Source organism: Thamnophis sirtalis, unplaced genomic scaffold (assembly GCF_051295495.1).
Source record: "Thamnophis sirtalis isolate CommonGarterSnake01/CBP01778 unplaced genomic scaffold, rThaSir2_p1.2 scaffold_9, whole genome shotgun sequence".
Taxonomy (NCBI): Eukaryota; Metazoa; Chordata; class Lepidosauria; order Squamata; family Natricidae; genus Thamnophis; species Thamnophis sirtalis.
Genome location: NW_028261389.1, coordinates 73057158 through 73073353, shown reverse-complemented (window position 1 = coordinate 73073353; position 16196 = coordinate 73057158). Strand labels below are relative to the sequence as shown.

The following is a 16196-nucleotide window of genomic DNA, read 5'->3' as shown; positions in this document are numbered from 1 at the left end:
AGCCTGTTCCCAATGTACGCATGTGCAGTGCTGCCAGAAGACAAGAACAACTAAGAAACCAGGGTCGACTTGGGAGTAAAGCTGAACCTTGGAGGTGATTGGCCCCTCCCATAGGAAACAAAGGAGGAGTGAATGGGAAGGGAGCTTTTGCAGGAAACAATTCGTTCCTTCAGTCATTTCAGGGGTGGAAAGTTCTCTTTGTGACTATAAGAGACTCTGTGGCAAGTGTTGCCTTGCCCTGTGTTTGGAAACTAGTTATCCGGTAGCTTTCCAAATGAGATAAGGTTTGTGTGGATAAACATTCCTCTGAAAGACTGTTTGCCAAGCCTTGCTGACTGTGAATAAAAGGAATTCAGAGTCATGTAAATAAAAGAGATTTTGCCTCTTGCTTTTTAAGGAGGTTTTTAAGGGGGTGCGAGCATCCCTGGTTAGGAACCTCTACTCTGAGATCTAAGGTGGGTTATCCTCTATTACAGGGGTCCCCAATTCCCAGTCTGTGGATTGGTATCAGTCTACAGCATACCAGATACCGATCCGTGCAACAAGCAAAGCCCCATCCATGTAGGATGTAGGCAGCACACGAAACACTCTCTCACGGAACCGGTCCATGGTGCCCAAAGGTTTGGTGGCCGCTACTCTATTAGGCTCTACCCAAGGCTTGGATGACTTTCCCTGAGACATCCACAGATCCCATTCTGATGGTACTTCTGGGAATGCCAGGAAGTCTTGTTTCTTGAAGACTACCTCCATTGGCTCCTACAGATTAATTTAATTACTTGTGGGTTTTTTTTTAATTTACAACAATTTCCGTTGTTTATCAGCTGTTGGGGGAATTATTATCATTATTATCCTGATATTTGTGAGATTCTTGGAGTGGTCTAGAGGTGGAGTTCTCCCCTCACAATCAGAAGGCAGTGAGTTCGATCCCAGGGAGTGGTAGGTATTTCTCTCTCTGGGCGCAATGAGTAAATATCAGCGGTGGACTCTGAATTGGTGACAGGAAAGGCATCTGGCCAGTAAATACTCAGCTCTATTCAGTTCAGGGGTGGGCAGCTGGGGGTTCACAGGGGTTTGGGAGAACTTCTAGCTAAGATTCTGTGCAGTTCAGAGAACCCCCAAATCCCACTCCTAGCTGGCCACGCCCACCCCGCCCCTCCCAGGAGTCCCCACACAGCCCATTTTGTATGCAGGTAAGTGTAGGGTATGCACAGAGGATGAGGGAGGGTGAAAAGCAGGCCTACCGGAAGTTCAGGAAGGCCGGAAACGGGCTTGTGGAAAGCCTCTGGAGCCCAGGGAGGGCAAAAAGTGAACCCCCCCCCCCCCGGCATGGTGCAGGAGGCTGACTAGGCCACACCCACAATGGCCAAGCCCACCCAGCAACCGGGCAGAGAATCCCTTGCTAAAATTTTTGCAATCCACTCCTGATTCAGTTGCCCTGACTCCACCCCAATGCAAGGGATTTACGGGGTCATTACAAGACAAACCCCCACCTTAACATTGCATGTAATAACTGCAGCAAGAATCATATATGTACAAAACTGGAAAAACAAAATTTAAACCCACAGAAGAAAATGTGATAAAACATTTTTTTAGAATGCGCTGAAATGGACAGACTTACAAAAGAAATAAAATACAAAGAAGAATCTTGAGTATTACTTAGTATGGAATTTATGGTACAAATGGCTAGAGGAAAGATGCAAAGAATAAGAAAGCATTAAAGGGGGAAAAAAGATTAAGAAATTAGAAAGCAATCGTAAAAAACGTATAATTAATAAGAGGGGGGGAAATGTAAGATAGATTGTATATAAAATAGTACAGAATAATAGTTATAAGAGGAATATATGTACATAGAATGATATGATGTATTGTATAGAAATAAGTACATTGAAAGAGTAATATGTATAGAAGAAATACTGTATAAGTATAAATTACCATATGAGCAGATGAAAAATGTGTACATATATACACCATAGATACCATATTTTTTCAGAGTATAAGATGCATCGGAGTATAAGACGTACTGGAGTATAAGACGTACGAAGATTTTGAAGAGGCAAATTTTTTTAAAAAGGTTTTGCATTCTGCAAACCTCCCAAAAATGGCCCGTTTTTTGTGAAAACGGGCCTGTTTTTCATCAAAAAAAGGGCATGCATAGCCTTTAGGATGCTTATAGAATACTCCTGCGGGCTGGGGGGCGAATGAGCAAAAAACAGGCCATTTTTTGTCCTCCCCAGCCCCTAGGAGAACTCTGGAAGCCTCCTAAGGTTATGCATGGCCATTTTTGCAAAAGGCAGGGGGGGGGGTCGGGAGGCCAAAAAATGCTATATTCAATGTATAAGACACACCCAGATTTTCACTCTCTTTTTTGAGGGAAAAAGGTGCGTCTTATACTCTGAAAAATACGGTACATAAAGGTATACATGTACAGATAAAAAAAGTATAATGGAAGCTTAATGATGTGGAAATGTTGCAAAGATGATATTTGTGTTTTTTAAAAAAAGGAGAAAAAACTTTAATAAAAACATTTTTAAAAAGACAAAAAAAGCATTTGTAAATATAGCAATCAACAAAGCTGCAGGGCAGTCTGATCCTTTTTCTAATAAATCCCCACAGCTGTCAAATTGATGAAGAAGGTAAGTCCTCCATGGGAAAAAAAATGTCTTCTGAGAGCCTTCTCTGTGGCTGCTCCGACCCTCTGGAACGAACTCCCCGTGGAGATTCGTATCCTCACCACCCTCCAGGCCTTCCGCATAGCCTTTAAAACCTGGCTGTTCCGACAGGCCTGGGGCTAAAGACTTGCTGCCCCACTACGAATGGTATGATTGTTGTGCTTTTAACTGATCTCTAGGCTGGAATACTGCAATGGGCTCTACATGGGGTTGCCCTTGAAGTGCATCCGGCGACTGCAGTTAGTCCAGAATGCAGCCGCGCGAGTGATAGTGGGCGCACCGCGGTTCGCCCACATTACACCCATCCTCCGCGAGCTGCACTGGCTACCTGTCGGTCTCCGGGTGCGCTTCAGGGTACTGATGACCACCTTTAAAGCACTCCATGGTAATGGATCTGGGTACTTGAGAGACCGCCTTCTGCCGATTACCTCCCTTCGACCGATTAGATCACACAGATTGGGCCTCCTCCGGATTCCATCCGCCAGTCAATGCCGACTGGCGACTACACGGAGGAGAGCCTTTTCTGTTGCAGCTCCGACCCTGTGGAACGATCTCCCCGTTGAGATTTGTACCCTCACCACCATCCAGACCTTCCGCATGGCCCTTAAGACCTGGCTCTCCCAGGAGGCCTGGGGATAAGTTTTTAAATTACCCGCCCGAGTGTTGGTTGACTGTTGAATGCAAGTTGGTGTTTTATTATCTATCTTGTTTACTCACTGTTTGTCTTGTATTATTGCACCCCCTTCCCGTGATTGTAAGCCGCCCTGAGTCCCCTCAGGGAGAAGGGCGGCCTATAAATCGTAATAAATGTCTGGAAAAAAAAAATGTCTGAACTATGTATGGTTTTTATGTTTTTGTTACTCTGTTTGTATTCCCTTCCCTTTTTGAGTTGTGAGCCGCCCTGAGTCCCTTCAGGGAAAAGGGCGGCATACAAATAAATTAAACCTAACCTAACCTAACCTTAAGGGTGCTTCCCTAAAACTGTTGTCTGTACTATTTTGGAACTGGCCCCAGGGACGTGCAGTCAGGGGAGGCAGGGGAGGCAGAGCCTCACCACTGTCATCATGAAAAGAAAAAAAATGTAAAAGGAAAAAGGCAAGAGCTGAGGTCAGGCTGAGCTAGTTGATGCCAGAGTCACCATGGATGACTCTGCTTAATGCTTAACTGTTTAAAAAAGCCTCTAAAAAAGCACCCTGTACAGGAGGTGGCAGGAGAATGACGTGCCTCATCTAGTCTGACTTTTTATGATCACTCGAGCAGAGTTAAGCAAGGGTTAAAAGCCAAAAAATTCCTGACGTAGATGACGGTGACTCTGGCAGCAACTAGCTCAGCCTGACCTCAGCTCTTGCCTTTTTCCTTTTACATTTTTTTTTCCTTTTCATGATGACAGGCAAGAGCAGAGTTGAAATCCTCTCTGAAACCGCTGGAAAAGGTACGTGTGGGTCGGAGGGAGGGGGAGGAATTCAAACTTCACCCTCCTGGTGCAACTTTGTGTTTGTGTGTGTGTGTGTTTGAGAGAGGGGGGAGGGAGGGAGGGAGAGAGGGAGGAAGGAGGGGAAGGGAGAAGAAAAGGAAAAAGAAAGAAGGAAACTTATTTAGCAAAGGAGAAAAACAAATGCTGTCGCTTTAAATCGGAAATGAGCATGCCTGGCTGTGGAATTCTGGGACTTGAAGTCCACAAGTCTAAAAAAATTGCTGCCTCACCAGCCATAAACCTCACCGCATGTCCCCTATACCCTACAATGTAGACACAAACTCACCGTGGCTTCTTTCCAATCAGCTGCAGGTAGAGGTCGCAGAGAAAAGCAGGGATGGTGTGAGAGACAAACGTCCAGTACTGATGGATCAAATGGCTGGAGGTCATGGTGGCATTTGGTATTCGGAAGGGTTTCTCCACTGGGTTTTTTTCAAACATGTGCTTCATATGGATTACTGCAAAAATTGTAGAAAACAGATACTGTTTCCGGTGAGGTAATGACATGGGGAAAAAAACGACAATGGATGGAAATGTGAATGGAAGCTTTCAAGAAGAGACTGGACTGCCATCTATCAGAAATGGTGTAGGGCAGAGGTGGGTTCCTACCAGTTCGCACCTATTCGGTAGAACCGGCTCGTCAAATCTAACGAACCGGTTAGAAGAGGTTCCACCAGTGGACCCAGAAAGCAGGCCACACCTACAGAAGAGGTTCCAAATTTTTTTTGAAACCCACCACTGACAGACAGACAGACAGACAGACAGACAGACACACACACACACACTCACACACACACACAGAGAAAGAGAAAGTAAGGAAGAAAGAAATAAAGAAAAAAGAAAGAAAAAGTGAGAGCGAGATGAAAGAAAAAAGGAAAAAGGGACAGAGAGACAAAAGGAAGGAGAGAGAGAGAGAAAGAAAGGAAGAAAGAAATAAAGAAAAAAGAAAGAAAAAGTGAGAGCGAGATGAAAGAAAAAAGGAAAAAGGGACAGAGAGACAAAAGGAAGGAAAGAGAGTGAGTGAGAGAGAGAGAGAGAGAAAGAAAGAAAGAAAACACATGGCTGGCAAGCCACTCCCACCAGGTCACATGACCAGTAAGCCACTCCCACAAAGGAGGCCACACCCACAGAGTAGGTTCAAAATTTTTTTGAAACTCACCACTGGTATAGGGTCTCCTGCTTGGATGGGGGTGGGGGGGTGGGGTTGGACTAGATGACCTACAAGGTCCCTTCCAACTCTGTTAATCTGTCCCAGACCTTGAGATTTGGAAAGGTAAGACAAGAAAGCATCATCTCTGCCCCTTTGTTGGAAAGAAAACTCACCTATTTCTCCCCAATATAATGGGTTGAGGCTACCCGAGGTACAGTTGTAAATCAGGGGTGATTTTGGTCTGAAAGGAATGGAAATAAAAGACAACTCAGCATTCAGACAATACAATACACCAAATGTATTAATATGTTATTTGCTATAGTGGTGTATAAGAGCCGAGGTGGCACAGTGGTTATAGTGCAGTACTGCAGGCTACTTCAGCTGACTGCTAGTTCGGCAGTTCGGCTGTTCGAATCTCACCGGCTCAGGGTTGACTCAGCCTTCCATCCTTCTGAGGTAGGTAAAATGAGGACCCGGATTGTTGGGGTCAATATGCTGATTCTGTAAACCACTTAGAGAAGGCTGAAAGCCCTATGAAGCGGTATATAAGTCTAACTGCTATTGCTATTGCTATATAGGTGGGATTATATATTGTACATGCACCATTATAGCAGAATCAGAAGCGTTTGCAAAGCAGGTTAAAAGGGACAAGAGGATTGATTAAAGCCTCACCATACTGGAACTTAACACATAACACACCCAAAAAGGGACATGCTATTCAACCCAGCCGCTCTTCTTTTGATATTGCTCCTCCCTACAAGTCCCTCTTCCAGATATGAAATCATGTTCTGTTTGGTCTGTATCAGGACCAACAAGGGAGTGATCAGTAGATCACATTCAGATCCCAGTGATGAAGTGCACCAATGTTCAAGTGATCCAGTCTTTGCTCGACTCAAGCTTGTTCTTTTTCCTTGAGGTTTTGAACCCAGAGCTCCCCTCCTTGCAATGCCTTTCTCTAAACACCATTTTACAACGCCTTGGTAAGGCCACACCTGGAATACTACATCCAGTTCTGGTCGCCACGATGTAAAAAAGGTGTGGAGACTCTAGAAAGAGTGCAGAGAAGATCAACGAAGATGATTAGGGGACTGGAGACTAAAACATAGGAAGAACGGTTGCAGGAACTGGGTATGTCTAGTTTAATGAAAAGAAGGACTAGGGAAGATATGATAGCAGTCTTCCAATATCTCAGGGGTTGCCACAAAGAAGAGAGAGTCAAGCTATTCTCCAAAGCATCTGAGGGCAGGACAAGAAGCAATGGATGGAAACTAATCAAGGAGAGAAGCAACTTAGAACTAAGGAGAAATTTCCTGACAGTTAGAACAATTAATCAGTGGAGCAACTTGCCTCCAGAAGTTGTGAATGCCCCAACACTGGAAGTCTTTAAGAAGATGTTGGATAGCCATTTGTCTGAAGTGGTGTAGGGTTTCCTGCCTAAGCAGGGGGTTGGACTAGAAGACCTCCAAGGTCCCTTCCAACTCTGCTATTGTATTGTAAGAATAGAGACAGTGAGGACAATTAACCAGTGGAACAACTTGCCTCCAACACTGGAAGTTTTTAAGAAGAGATTGGACAACGATTTATCTGAAGTGGTGTGGGGTTACCTGCCTTAGCAGGGGGTTGGACTAGAAGACCTTCAAGTTCCCTTCCAAGTCTGTTATTCTATTCTATCCTATTTCATCCTTCTAAAAGAGGAGTGGGTGTTAACTTTCTACAACTGTTTATAAACAGCCTTGGATCATAAGGACAAATAATTCAACTAGCTATTTTTTCCTTGACCAAACAAATATTTCTCGAAAGGGCTGCAGCCTAGAATTCCCAAACCAGCTTGATTTAGAGTTTCCTGTCTGAGCAGGGGGTTGGACTAGAAGACCTCCAAGGTCCCTTCCAACCCTGTTATTCTACTCTACTCTACTCTACTCTACTCTACTCTACTCTACTCTACTCTACTCTACTCTACTCTACTCTACTCTACTCTACTCTATCTACTCTACTCTACTCTACTCTACTCTACTCTACTCTACTCTACTCTACTCTATCTATTCTACTCTACTCTACTCTACTCTACTCTACTCTACTCTACTCTACTCTATCTACTCTACTCTACTCTACTCTACTCTACTCTAGTGACCCGTCAAAACCGCGTTCCACAAAACCGCGGTCGACGAAATCGCGTATGTGACATCATCACAACGCGACGAAAAAGATCGAAAAATTGAAATAAAAATTAAATTACAGCAAGCCGATTCACATAAAGGTAAGGGTTAGGTTAAGGGTTAGGGTTAGGGTTAGAGCATTAGCGTTACGTTTAGCGTTAGGTTAAGGGTTAGCGTTAGGTTTTTCGTTACGTTAAGGGTTAGGTTTACGGTTAGGTTTAGGGTTAGGTTAAGGGTTAGGTTTAGGGTTAGGTTTAGGGTTAGGTTTGGGGGGGTTAGGGTAAGGTTTTCGCTTTATTTTTACATTTTTTGATGTTTTCCGTCGCGCTGTGATGACGTCACATACACGCTTTCGTCGACCGCGATTTTCTCGTCCGCGGTTTTGTGGTAGAACCCTCTACTCTACTCTACTCTACACTCTATTCTTTAAAAAAAGTTTCTTTTAAAGCCATCAGAGTCCATGAAAGTTTGGGTTTTTTTGGCAGGCTTTGAAATACAAATTGAACCAAAGAAGAATTTAGCCTTCCTCTTCCTTGTGGTGATTCCTGCCCTTGATGTTAGTACTAGAGCTGCTGAAATCATGCTGTCTATGAACTCTCTATAACATGGCAGTGTTCACCTGTTCCCAGGAAAGAAACCCCAACAATGAAGATTGCAGATGTGCTGGTTTCTTTCACAAGGCAGGGGGCAGAAGCCAACACTAAGGAATTGTGTGAATGCACCACGGCCTGTAGGAGGCAATGTTGGACTTTCAGGAAGCTTTAAAGACCTGGATGAGGATATGAGGGAATCAGCAGCTTTGGCAGCTCCTGAGAAACCTACAACCTTGGGGGGAAAAAAACATTTTTCTTCAATGGCTTATCTCTTGCTCAAGAAAGAGGCCCCAACCTGTGAACTGCAGTGTACCAGCCAGCGGTGATGGTTAAGTTGATAGCCAGGTCTACTGGGATAATATCAGCTACTGCACCTGGATTGCATTTCACACTCCGTAGAATCCCTTTGGCAGCCTAGAAAAAGGGAAGACATTAATGAATGCATATAATTTTATTTCCTTACTTAGCATATCCCAAAGATGCCTTTTTCTCTCTCCTTTTTTTAAAAAAATATTTTTATTAAGCTCTTTTTCAACATTAAAAAAAAACAAAACACAAATTTCCATTCATTAGAGCCAGTCCGTATCAGTATCGTTGATATGATTCGTATTTACATAAGCTCTATTTCTATATTCTCTAATATATTCCATGTTGTATAATATATCATACAATGTCATACAAATTTCAAGAGGAAAAATGGACTTTCTGGGTTTTTTTTAATAAAGTTTTTTTTTTTCATTTTCGTAACAAATAACCACATGTATACTATTACATAACCAACATTATATTATATTGTTAAATGTTTACATCAATTCATCTTGCCATCAATTCCCAAAAAATGATTATTGGCTCTTCTGCTCTCCATACACCATATTTGTACCCTATCCATCACTTTCTTCTCCTTCTCTCCTCCCCCTCTCTCCCTCCTTTTTTCCCTCTGTTGTCCTTCTCTACTTCCCCTTCCTCTCTCCTTCTCCCTCTCTCCTGCCACTCCCTACCTCCTTTCTTCCCTCTGTCATCCTTCTTTTCTCCTTCTCCCTCTCTCCTCCCCCTCCCTCCCTTCCTTTCTCCTTCTCCCTCTCTCCTCCCCCTCCCTACCTCCTTTCTTCCCTCTGTTGTCCTTCTTTTCTCTACTTCCCCTTCCTCTCTCCTTCTCCCTCTCTCCTCCCCCTCCCTCCCTTCCTTTCTCCTTCTCCCTCTCTCTTCCCCCTCCCTACCTCCTTTCTTCCCTCTATCGCCCTTCTCTTCTCTACTTCCCTTTCCTCTCTCCTTCTCCTCTCTCTCCTTTCCACTCCTTCTTTCTCTCCTCCTCTTCCTCCCCCTGCCCTCTCTCCTATCCCTCTCTTCTTCCCTTACCTCTCTCCTCTACTTCCCACTCTTCATCTCATTTACTTGGTGTATTTCAGCCTCTGAGCAAGCTCCATTTTATGTTGACGGTATTTATAATTCCTCTTCAATATACATATTTAATTTTAACATATATATTCCTCCTTTTTTAAAAGAAAAAAAGTATACATATATAGTAATTATATTTTAACCCCCCCCCCCAAAAAAAAACTATTTTTGGCAGAGATGTAGACCTGGTTATTATTCCCAGCTATTCTCATTATTATATTTATATAGTTATGCATCTTTATATGCTCCAAATTTGTAGTTCTGTCTTTATAATCTCAATAATTTTCCATTATAAGTATATTTCATGTTTCCTCTTTTCTGGTTTTTTTTTTTTGAAGGCATTTCGCTTCTCATCCAAGAACCTGGAGCAGTTTTGTGCATTGATTCTTGTGATTTCTTCCTTTTGCTGACCTCAGATTCAGAAGACCTGAATGTTATTTTCATCTCTACTTACCGCAACTAATGAGCCGCTTATGTTATTGTAGTTATCAATCCAACCCTGAAAAGCAAAACAGAGAAAAACTGTAGCATTGACTACTTTGATTAAAGAAAAGAACATACGTGCTTTTGTCGCCAGATGGAAACCAATTCTGAACTTCATGCTTGATGCGGAGAACAATGAAATGCTGACTTCGGGTTTTACCAGTTACCATATTTTTCAGAGTATGAGGCACCTTTTCCCCTCAAAAAAGAGGCTGAAAATCTGGGTGCATCTTATACACCGAAGACAGCATTTTTTGCCTCCCAAAAACCTACCCCCTTCACCAAAATGGCCATGCAGAGCCTTTAGGAGGCTTCCAGAGTACTCCTGGGGGCTGGAGAGGGCAGAAATGAGCGAAAAATGAGCTGTTTTTGCTCAATTCTGCTCCCCCAGCCCCCAGGAGCACTCTATAAGCCTCCTAAAGACTCTGAAGGATCATTTTTTTTTGACAAAAATTGGCCCAGTTTTTGCTCTTTTTTGGCTCCGCCCACCCCCCAGGAGCACTCTACAAGCTTCCTAAAGGCTATGCAGGCCCTTTAAAAAAACAGGTCTGTTTTGGGGAGTACTGCAGAGGGCAAAAAACTTTTTTAAAATTTGCCTCTTCAAAATCTTGGTGCATCTTCACTGGGGCTGAGCAAACAAGCTGCTTTGTGCTCTCAGGTGTCCTCCAGGAAGAAGGTGGCTTTCAGCAACGTTTCTTCCACGCGGTTTCCTCGCTGCCCGTGCTGCATTATCCGCTCCCAGGCCTGGGGGGCCACCTGCATCCCTGCCACATCCCGGTAGTTCAGCGAGAGCAGCAGCAGCTGCGCTTCCAAGTACACCACGTGGTAGAGCGCCTCGGCGTCCAACAGCCCGACCACCAGGTCGGCCCAGGCCGGGAAGGATGCACGGGGCTGCTGGGCTGGGGCCGCGTTGGGGCCCCCGAGCGCCAGCAGCGGCACCAGACACGCGCCGACGGCCTCCCGAGGCTCCAGTAGCGCCGGCAGCTTCTCCTGGCGCAGCTCCGCTAGCAGGGCCTCCATGCCCGCCCGCTGCTTCAGCTGCAGCCGCTCCGGCAGGCGCGTGAAGGCCCGCAGCGGCGTCTCCCCAAAAGACACCCTCCGCGCCGCCTCCGCCTGCAAGGCCACATTGCCCAGGGTCCGCAGCAGCGGCAAGCAGGCGGCCAGATTCTTCAGGAAGAGCTGGCCGGCCCTGCTATTCGAAGGCCCCTGGACTTGGAGTCTGCCTTGGAGTGAGCCCCACTTGCAGGATTGTGTGACTATTTAATTTCTAACCAATTTAGTTGTATTTATTTTGTTTAATGACAATAAAGACTATACTGTACAAAAAAAAAAAATCTTGGTGCATCTTATACTCCGGTGCGTCTTATATTCCACAAAATATGATAGATTGATAGATCCTTACAGAAATGGCTTGTTCGTATTATTATGGCGAAGTAAAAAGTTGTGATTTGATGTTAATGCCTTATTTTACTGTAACAGAGAGAGTCGGAAGTCAATGCTTCTTTTTCTTTTCCCCTATCTGTTACGGCCCACCAGACTCTGACGATGAGGAGGTTGGACCAGTTCTGGAGTCTGAGGAAGGCTCTGCATCAGACGCAGAGATAGAGCCAGGGCCGTCCGACATTTCCCAGGCATCGGAAAGGCAGCTGCCTTTGGAGGCTGAGATGAGTGAGGAGGAAGAACATCTGGGGCCTGTTCCAGATGCACATATGCGCAGAGCAGTTAGGAGAGGAGAACAATGGAGGACAAGGAGTCAACTCAGAGCATATGTGGACAATGAATGGCCCCTCCCTGGCTGGGGAATAAATAGAAGGAAAGGGGAGTGGTTGTCATAGGAGACAACAGTTCATATTTCTGAAGATTTTGCTCATTGTGTTTCCGGCCACAAAGATTGCTTGCCAGCCTTTCGGCTGGGAGCACATGGCCTTGCAATTATCTCGAGCAACTGATAAGGTCTCTTACTGCAGTTTACTCATTGCAGGACTGTTGCTCAGACTTTTCAGTGGTGAATGCCATTAATTCACAAGACATAAATAAAGAGGGGCTTTTCGTGACAAGGACTCTGTTTCTTGCTTCTGCTAAAGCTGGGTCAGAACACTCTGTTTCCTCACTTCTCTTCCCCAACTGCTTCTCTGTTTACTTTTTTTTTTGTATTTTATGATACTTTATAACTCAATAAAAATGTTAAAGCATGGGAAAAACTGTAGCATTAGGCACATCTCATTTCAGCTTGCTAAACTGGGATTGGGGAGGGAGGCACACTACTTTCAAAATTGGGAATCACGATTCTCATGCAGGATTTTGCTGCTGATAGAATTATTGAGAAAATGTTACAAGCACGATACTAATATTTGTTAAGGGCCAACAAACCAGAAAGAAAATTGGTTGTAACAAGGACACATGAATTCTGCCCAAACTTTGGAAACTAATATGGAAGTTATCAGATTTCTTTCTCCATGAATTTTGGTGAAGGGACCTAAACTTCAAGCTAGTCTCTCAGTAGAAAAAAAATTGACTGTTCCCGGCAGGGACGTGCAGTCATTAGAGGCAGGGGAGGCGTGGCCTCACCAGTCATGAGGAAAAGGAATTTTAAAGAATTTTTTAAAAATAATTAAAGCCAAGGTAGTTGCTACCAGATTTACAGTGACTTGGAACAGTGCTTTGTGTTAACCATAGGAGGAGGCCAGAGAAATAGAGGCCTCCTGTGCATAAGGAATTTTTCGCCTTTTAAGAGATAACCAAGGGTTAAAATGTGAAGAATTTCTTATGCAAATGAGGCACATATTCTCTTGCCTCCTGTAGAGGGCATTTTTAGAGGCTTTTTAGAGTTCTCTGGGAGCAACTAGCTCAGTCTCTGGCCTTTCATGAAGGGAGCGCAGGGCAGGGCGAAGCAGAGTTGAAATCGTCTCTGAAATAGCTGGAAAAGGTGCGTGTGTGGGGAGTGGGGGGAGGAATTCAAAAAGTTTGATCGGAAGTCAGCAGGGGAAGGGGGGGTATGGCACAGGAGCTGCTTTCAAGCTTTTGGAAAATATATCCAATGCTGTCGCTTTAAATCGGAACTGAGCATGCCTGGCTGTGGAATTCTGGGAGTTGAAGTCCACAAGTCTAAAAAGTGCTTCACCAGGCCTAAAGCTGACCGCACATCACTGGTTCCCGGCCAACATCTGAATTTCTTAGATTAAACTAGCAATTTTCATGGGGAAAAAAAGATAATTGGCTGAAATATTTATTTTATTTTATTCTCAGTACATTCATAAATGGGAAAGATGAAAGGATCAATTTATGAGCATTACTAGCCAGGGCGGTTTCCAGGGCGGCCCCAGGGGCCAGATCTAAGCACCGTGCAGGCCGGCTCCGCCCCACGGGCCTTGAGTTTGATCTATAATATGTCTTGAGAATGAGGTCCACCTCACTGGAGTTCTTTTGGAATTATGTGACCAGATGGCCTCCAAATCATGAGGTACCACGATAAAAACCCATCCAGGTTCACTCTCTCTGCTTTAGAGCTCATTGATGAAGGCTTCCCTCCTGCAGGTTTGAAGGTTTGAAGGTTTTATTCGACTTGTATGCCGCCATATTCCTGAGGGACTCAGGGCGGCTAACAAAACTGGGGGGGGGGAGGACAATACAAAAGGAAAACCACAAAAAACGAACAACAGTACAAAACAATCTAAAAGGTCTCAACACGCATACCTATTCGAGTAGGGGATGGGACTCAGCAGCCCCAGGCCTGCCGGAACAGCCAGGTCTTGACGGCTTTACGGAAAGCCTGAAGGGTGGTGAGGGTCCGAATCTCCACGGGGAGATTGTTCCAAAGGGCCGGAGCAGCCACAGAGAAGGCCCTCCTCCGAGCGCAGGAGAATGGCATTCTTGTTTACAGGGAACGGTTTCCAAATCAAACCTTTTACTCGATGTTGGACAAGAAGCAAACACTGGTAGAGCAAACCTACTTACCGGGAAGGGCTCCTGCCAACTAGCCCCCACGATGGAGGGTCGAATGATGGCAACATTCAAGTCCCCTTTCTCCTGCTGGATCAGATGTTCAGTCAGAGCTTTGGAGAAAGTGTATGTGTTAGGCCAGTCTCCAATCAAATTGGGGGTGATCGCTTCGGTGAGGGGCCCATCCATACACCTAAGGGGATGTTTTTCGAAAAAAAGAATTAACAGTAAAAGATGCGCATGAGGAGAAAAACATTGTCCTTACATATTTTTTATACACGTTTTTTCTGGAAAAGCTCTATGGGGGACCCATCCATCACCTAAGATGTGATATACCTGTTGTGGCCCGCCAGTGGCCTGCGGAGCTGGCCGCTGAGTCGGATAGTCAGGAGGTTGGGGAGGAACATGGGCCAGTCCTGGAGTCTAGGGAAGGCTCTGATGAGGCTCTGCTTTGGAGGCAGAGAGGGGGACTGGGCCATCTGGGAGTTATGTGCTGCCTCCGGAGCTTCCGGAGCCTGACATCAGCGAGGCAGAGGAACAGGGGGAGCCTATTCCCAGGGCATGCATGCACAGAGCTGCCAGAAGGTACCTTTCACCCTGGCTTGACTGATAAGGAGTCGAGCTCTGTGGCTTAGTGGTTAACACACGTGCCTAAGATGCAATACAGCACAGGTTCGATTCCCAGTAAGGGTATGGCTAGCTGATGAGAGCTAAATAGCTTGAAATAGATCTATACTAGTCTCCCTTTATTTATTTATCAGCACAAATAGAACAAATATATATATTTATGGATATATATATGGATATATGGATATAAGGATATATGGATATAAGGATATAAGGATATAAGGATATAAGGATATAAGGATATAAGGATATAAGGATATAAGGATATAAGGATATAAGGATATAAGGATATATAGAGATAGAGATAGAGATAGAGATAGAGATAGAGATAGAGATAGAGATAGAGATAGAGATAGAGATAGAGATAGAGAGACATAGACATAGACATAGACATAGACATAGACATAGACATAGATATAGATATAAATATAGATATATAGATATATAAACCTTACACAGGAAAAGATCCGAATACACCAAAACCTGCATACCTGTACCCATAAAAATCTACGAAAACACACCCACCCACCCACCCACCCAATTCATATTAATTCATATTAATATCTAATATAATATAATATACATACATACATACATACATACATACATACATACATACATACATACATATATATATATATATATATATATATATATATATATATGATTTTTACAACCCCTGGTATGCCGAAATATGGGAGGAAGATCACTACTTCCATTCTCTGTCCTTCGGCTCGTCACAAGAGACCATCCAGACAGAAACCCAATATTTTTTACTGTTGCCTTTTTGTTACATTTGTTATATTTGTGCTGATAAATAAATAAAGGGAGACTAGTATAGATCTATTTCAAGCTATTTAGCTCTCATCAGCTAGCCTTACCCTTACTGGGAATCGAACCTGTGCTATATTGCATCTTAGGCAGATGTGTTAACCACTAAGCCACAGAGCTCGACTCCTTATCAGCCAAGCCAGGGTGGAAGGTATCTATTTAGATTTACAACCCCCGGTATGCCCAAATATGGGAGGAAGATCACTACTTCCACTCTCTGTCATTAGGCTCGTCACAAGAGACCATCCAGACAGAAACCCAATATTTTTACTGTTGCCTTTTTGTTACATTTTGTTGTATTTGTGCTGATAAATAAATAAAGGGAGACTAGTATAGATCTATTTCAAGCTATTTAGCTCTCATCAGCTAGCCATACCCTTACTGGGATTTGAACCAAATATATATATTTAGAGCTATCTGGGGTGGTTTTCACTTACCTTCCCTACTGGTTCACAAATGTGCACACATGTGCATGCACTTTCCACACATGTGCTTTGCTTGCTCATGTGCCATACACACATCTGCCTGGTTACAAAAACATAGAGCTGGGGTGGGTGGGAAGGCCCACCTGCAATTTACACTACCGATTCAGGCGAACCGGTCGGAAGTGGCTGAAGACCACCTCTGGAGCTATCCATGGGAGGGGGAAGCAGTTGTCTTAATATCTTTTCATATGCATATCCTTGTAAAAGTTAAATTGCTGTTACATGGCTTCGCTTCCTTTATGCAACTAAGTAGACTGAAATGGCTACAGAAATGGCTGCAGGTGAAGAAGAACAGAGAATTCGGTGCAATGTCTGTATGTGTTTTAATGGTTTTGATTTTGATATATTCAAAAGAAACCAAAAGCGAAAACTAAAAGAAGAGAAACACATGGAG

General features: G+C 44.1%; 2 protein-coding genes across 2 annotated transcripts in view; both read right to left on the bottom strand.

The window, feature by feature from the left end:
• The window catches only part of LOC148044190 (fatty acyl-CoA reductase 2-like), a 36014-nt gene that overhangs the window by 6281 nt on the left and 13537 nt on the right, over positions 1-16196 (bottom strand). The window contains exons 5-9 of the mRNA XM_087722567.1: positions 13875-14052; positions 9892-9936; positions 8338-8456; positions 5467-5534; positions 4430-4601 (exon numbers count right to left, since the gene is read on the bottom strand). Coding sequence (XP_087578693.1) covers positions 4430-4601; positions 5467-5534; positions 8338-8456; positions 9892-9936; positions 13875-14052 — 582 coding nt within the window. The remainder of the gene's footprint in view (positions 1-4429; positions 4602-5466; positions 5535-8337; positions 8457-9891; positions 9937-13874; positions 14053-16196) is intronic.
• LOC148044191 (AFG2-interacting ribosome maturation factor-like) lies at positions 10544-11079 on the bottom strand. Its single transcript, XM_087722569.1, has one exon. It carries the CDS (start codon positions 10938-10940, stop codon positions 10575-10577), a length of 366 nt encoding a protein of 121 aa, XP_087578695.1. The 5' UTR covers positions 10941-11079; the 3' UTR covers positions 10544-10574.